This window comes from Sinocyclocheilus anshuiensis, unplaced genomic scaffold, assembly GCF_001515605.1.
Source record: "Sinocyclocheilus anshuiensis isolate Anshui unplaced genomic scaffold, SAMN03320099.WGS_v1.1 scaffold403, whole genome shotgun sequence".
Taxonomy (NCBI): Eukaryota; Metazoa; Chordata; class Actinopteri; order Cypriniformes; family Cyprinidae; genus Sinocyclocheilus; species Sinocyclocheilus anshuiensis.
Genome location: NW_015552553.1, coordinates 39,807 through 45,762, shown reverse-complemented (window position 1 = coordinate 45,762; position 5,956 = coordinate 39,807). Strand labels below are relative to the sequence as shown.

At 38.1% G+C, this 5,956-nt stretch overlaps 1 protein-coding gene across 1 annotated transcript in view; it reads right to left on the bottom strand.

Annotated features, from left to right (window-relative positions):
• Positions 1 to 4,887, bottom strand: part of LOC107664527 (ruvB-like 2) — an 11,570-nt gene extending 6,683 nt beyond the window's left edge. The window contains exons 1-5 of the mRNA XM_016455120.1: positions 4,810 to 4,887; positions 4,106 to 4,160; positions 3,922 to 3,977; positions 3,660 to 3,801; positions 3,346 to 3,475 (exon numbers count right to left, since the gene is read on the bottom strand). Of these exons, the coding sequence (XP_016310606.1) occupies positions 3,346 to 3,475; positions 3,660 to 3,801; positions 3,922 to 3,977; positions 4,106 to 4,160; positions 4,810 to 4,821 (395 nt within the window). The 5' untranslated portion in view covers positions 4,822 to 4,887. The remainder of the gene's footprint in view (positions 1 to 3,345; positions 3,476 to 3,659; positions 3,802 to 3,921; positions 3,978 to 4,105; positions 4,161 to 4,809) is intronic.
• Between the last annotated feature and the right edge of the window lie 1,069 nt (positions 4,888 to 5,956).

Genomic DNA, 5,956 nt, shown 5'->3' with positions numbered 1-5,956 from the left:
GATATATTTTTCATGTCTGTAATAAGGCAAGAATACACAGAGTTTCGAAGTGACGTGCTCAAGTTCACAGACCGAGACGGCAGAAAGGGCATCCTGTTTGCTTTCATTATTTTACAAATGCGTAACGTTTCGTTGTTATTCTGAGTGCACACGAATAAACGTAGAGTCTTTACAGGTTTAAAAAACATGCATTACTCTTATCTGCATGACCAAAAATGACGTAGTATTTTAAGAGCCAATTATTGCACCGGCGCCACCATCTGTCATGCAGTAGCCCAAGCGCGCTACTGTTCAGCTTCCACACTCCGCACAAATATGTGAACTGCGCACTTTTTTCTAGGCTAACATTAGATTGAGCTGCCATGTAAAGTTGCTACTACATACATATTTCAGATGATAAGCCATATTTGAGGTCGATGAATGTTAGGTGAGCATATGGATGTCCTGCCCGATGTACTGTATTACCACATAGACCAGCCGTTAACGATTTGTACGTCACGGACTGCGTAATTTCACCACTTCATGTGGATTTTTTTTTCTGCGACTAAGCGACTGATAAAATTTTAGTAATATGCGTATAAACAGACTTTTAATTAGAAGAGTAGAATAATCATGGCTGATAGTAAGACATGCAAACATAAAAGAAAACCAAACTGGACGCGAGAACATATATTAAGGATATAATCAAAAATTTGGAGTTGGGAACAACCTCCAAACCAAAGCCGATACCTTTTTAAAAGCTCATTATCGTCAAATGTTTCTAAAATGTTTATATTCCGAGGTAGATTGCTGGCAACAGTTATTTTAGGATAGTTCAGATTTGGTCTTAGTGACTTAGGAGTCCTCTTCACTACTCCTAACGTTTCACACATTTAGGAGCTAGTTTTATTGCTAAAACGCTTTGTGAAATACTCCTAGAACAAAAATTTAGGAGTCCTAAATTTAGGACTGACACACCCATTATTTTTAAGATTTTCTCCTAAATCGGCACGTTATGAACTACTTTTAGCCTTAAGATGTTTTGGGAATACGGGCCCAGATGTTAATGTGCTATTAAACCACCAGTCTGGATTGCATATAGCAGTGGTTCCCAATCCTGGTCCTGGAGAATCCCCAACACTACACGTTTTTGGTGTCTCTTATCTGACACTCACATTTGATGTCTTCGAGCAGGGCTGTCCAAACTCGGTCCTGGAGGGCCGGTGTCCTGCAGAGTTTAGCTCCAACTTGCCTCAACACACCTGACTGGAAGTTTCTATGCCTAGTAAGAGCTTGATTAGCTGCTTCAGGTGTGTTTAATTAGGGTTGGAGCTAAACTCTGCAGGACACCGGCCCTCCAGGACCGAGTTTGGACAGCCCTGTCTTGGAGTCTTCACTAATGAGCTGATGAGTTGAATCAGGTGTGTTTGAATAGGGAGACATCTAAAATGTGCAGTGTTGGGGGTTCTCCAGGACCAGGATTGGGAACCACTGGCATATAGCATTGCATAATATTCATAGCCAACATACAGTATATAAATTATAAAATAAAAAAGAATTTACAGGATATCTACATTTTTAAAGGCTTTTTAAAGACCTGCACAAATAAAATAAACACAAAATGTCTATGGTAACATATTAAACTATAAAATGACTGCAAAAAAACATGGTTCAAATACAAGTTTTCACAAATAGAAAGAGTTTTATAAAAGGACAAACCTTACATTTCAGCCTTTAAAATATTTATAAGAAATAAAGAAAAGGGATTAGTCAAAAGTAGAAAGAATTATTTTGTTTCTCAGCGGCTTTGATGGCAGAGGATGAATTAGCATTTTCAATAAGCCCGTCTGCTGTTTTTGTTCAGAACAAAAAGCTAATGTGCCTTTACAAATCAAAAAAATTTAAATAGTAAGGTATTTGTGTGCTTGAAATTAAACTAATTCTTTACACTTGACTCATCCCTTTTCTTTATTTCTTAAAAATAGTTTAAAGGTGACATATCATAAAAATCTGACTTTTCCAGGTTTTGAGGTGCTATAATCAGGTCCCCGGTGCATCTACCAACCAAGAAAATGTTAAAAAGATTAACCCAGTAACTATGAGAACTTAGTTTAGTACTCACATGCTGTGTGGTGGCCACTTTCTGTCCGTGTGCTTCGGATGTGTGTGCTCAGAAAACCGTATATAAGAAGTTTAAACTCATATGGTTTAAAACACATGATTTCAAACGCGCGATAAACATGATCCAAGACAGATGAACCAAAACAGATGTTTTTTAGCAGGTACTAGCTGTAATGGCGCAGCTCTATTCTGGAAAAGGGGGCGGGGAGCAGCAGCTCATTTGCATTTAAAGAGCCAGGCCCGAAAAACAGCGTGTTTCTGCTTCCACTCAAAACAGCCATTTTCAAAATGATATAATAAATGATCTGTGGAGTATTTTGTGCTGAAACTTCACAGACACATTCTGGGGACACCAGAGACTTATATTACATATAGTAAAAAGGGGCATAATATGTCTCCTTTAAAGGCTAAAATGTGAGGTTCAGTCTGCCACTAGATGGCGCTTTTGGAACTGCAGATACAGCGATTTCCCTGGTAACGGCTGTACACAAAGCAGCTGTGCTCACAAACGCTACTTTATCAGACATTATACATCCGGTGAGATGAAACGAAAATGCCATTGAAACCTCTTTGAAGGCAGTCGGTTCACTTCAGAGATGCATTAATATAAAATCACCCGAGCTGCATTTTGACTTTGAAATGTTTATTTTATTATTTCACTTTAATCGCGACAGTCTTAACATATTTAGTTTAACTGAGCAGGGGCATTTTTACTTACCTTTTACACTGCTTGAAAGCGCACTCTTCCAATGAAAAAAGCAGACTTAACAGGAGACTTTACATTATTTTTTTAACCATAATTTGCATTTGTCGTTTTCAAGCCAATGCTGACTGAAGCAGCAACCTCCCGATGTTTTTATCTCCCGCTCTGCTCCATCAGATGCACGTGTCAATAAAGACTGGCGGATCAACAATATACAGCCACACGCACAAACTCGAGCGGAGCTGTTTTCATTTTATGCAAAAGGCATTTGAACTAACGTTATTCAGTAATAAAGCAATTTATTAGAAAACCAATGCAATTGCAATTTCAAGCAGTTTCAAGCACTTTATCCAAAATCCAAGCACTTTTCAAACCTTGAAAAACACTACTTTCAAATTCAAGCATTTTCAAGGATTTCAAGCACCCGTACGAACCCTGCTCATAATCCCAAAGTGACAATATGCACATTACATGTTTGAAAGTTATTCTTTTTTCTTAATGAAGACTTTATGCTGCTTCACACTTCAGTCGGCCTCACTCACTTTATCCTGACTCCTATGGCTTTGCGGAAGGCCTGGCTCAGAGCTTCGGTCTTGCTCATCTCCAGAGAGAAAATCTCACTCCCAGCCAGAGCAGTGAAAGGTGTGTCAGGGCCAAGAGACTGGGCAATACCTGTACAATAAACACATCTCACTGGTTATTTTACAACGGCTTTGCAATTTTGATACATACATTTTTGACACATACCATTACTGTGCCTGTGGTCAGCTCAACCTCAAGTGCATTTATTGAAACTTGTAAATTAACTCTACGTTTCAAATGTGATTAATCATGATAAATATATGCAAAAACTCACCCATAGCAATAGCAGTCTTGCCCGTTCCAGGTTGGCCAGCGATGAGGACTGCACGACCAGCAATCTGACCATCTTTGATCATTTCAAGGATCAGGCCGGCTGCCCTTCGAGACGCCAGCTGACCCACCATCCCCTGAGACACCTGGTGAGACAGAGGTTCATCATTTGTATGTCGTTTTGTTCTAAACATGCAGTGAACAATATCTGAGCCAAAGACAAGTGTGTTGTCACTGGTAAATCAACCATAAACATTGAACATTACCTGCCGTGGCTCCAAGGCATCATTTAACCCAAGGCCACGAATGTGAGAGTGTGCGCCTGTGAGAGAAATCAAGATTTATGTCACTTATCAGCATATTTACTTGTTCTTGCAAAAAGCTATTCTGGTAGCAAAAATTAATTAATTATTGCTTTTTATTGTTACTGTGGGTTATTTAGTTTCTCACCAATCCTCTCAATTCGAGTGATGTCTCGCACCTCCGGAACCTTCGTGGTTGCCACCTTTCATAAATTAAAAAGGTAAATATAATGCAAGTGAAAAATTATGTACAATGTAAATTAAATATTAAGCTGCGTTTTAATGTCATCTTTATGTAATTTGATCAGTAAACAGCCGTTAAGCTCGTGCGTTGCCATAGTGACACACAAGCACAACACAGTTAGCTGAACTTTTAGCAATGCCGCAGAAATGTGTGAAGTATAAAATACGAGACCGTCATTTTACTACCATAATGACAATTTGTGGCAAATGCGCTAATAATGCAGTTTCCATAGGGGAGTTTCATATTTCCAATAAAAACAGTGACACGCATGCTAAACATCATAAACACAAGCTATGGTTTCAGGCTAGTTAAATAACCATTTACTAGGAAGATTCTCAATTTCTGAATAGCTGGATAAAAGCCATTTTCATGAATGGACCTCAAAATCTCAAAGATCTGAATTAAAACCGAATTATTGTTGTAATAAATTGAAGCACATGTGCTAAAAGCGGCAAGCCCACATACGTGTTTGCTGTTATTCACAAAACATTTCAAGGCTCTACAGGCAGCACACCATAGTGGCAAACACATATATTATTTTGTATACAACCTGCAAGAATGGTATATTTGTCAACAATCCTGAAATAAACGCTAAATATCAGACTTACCTGCGCTGCCATGTTCTCTCTGTTGTATCTTCTTCTTCTGATGTTTTTTGGCGGTTTTGGCAAACCAACTTAAAGGTGCATTACCGCCACCTACTGATCTGGAGTGTGGAGTGAACATATAGATTTCTTCTTCTTCTTCTTCTTAGTTTTATGGCGAGTTGCAATCTTTGCGCATATCGCCACCTACTGTTGAACATAGATTTGGTAGAGAGAAGGATATATATATATGTATATATAAAACTTTGTTGAATAATGGCTTGAATCATTATAAAATATATAATGCTTTAATGACATTCTTTTTAAAAAAGTAGATATGGATTTAGGAGGGATTTATAACAGGATTTAGAAGGGTTAATTTTTTTTTTTTTTATTAAAAAAATGTTTTTATTATTTATTTATTTATTTTATTTAGTTCTTCCTATTCCAGCAATGGTCCACACTCCAGCAATAGAACAAAATAAAAAATAATAAAGACTGCAAGTGACGTCGCTAGCGGAAGTGCAAGTGTCTGAGAGTGCAAGCCTGAGAATGCACGTCTGAGAGCGCAAGCGCCAGCTGCAGCCAGACCCTTCTCGAAATCGCTCACTCGTTCACTCGTTAACTGACAGTTGAGTGCACTATATTAGAAAGGAGTGAACGAAATGAAGCCTGCGTCCCAATGTGCATACTATCCATCCTAAATTCTATGCGATATTAGTAATTTTCAATACTGTTTAGGCACAGGCGTAGCTTGATGTTTGAGCTTGGGGGGCCAAACCGAACAGGTGGATTTGGTCAGACGTACTTTTAAACACATTTTAGTTTTTCCAGATTTCTCTGCAGTTCGTGTATGTTGTTAAAAACGCGGAACATCATTTTATTCCACACAACAGGCAAGCATTACTGTTAAGTCTATTATCCACCAAAATGCAGATTCGTCACGTGACAATTCTTACGCAAATGAGATTGAGGGAGACGTTACATTTGTTTTGATTTATGAATTTACTTACAATAACAATTTAAAATGTATTAACTTTTACGTATTAACTTTTACATGTATTATTAACTACATTATATGCATTTTTACTTCATAGAAAAAACGTTATAAATAAATATTTAGTAACATTCTTTAATCGCTATGGAGGGGCCAGGCCCCCCTGGCCCCCCC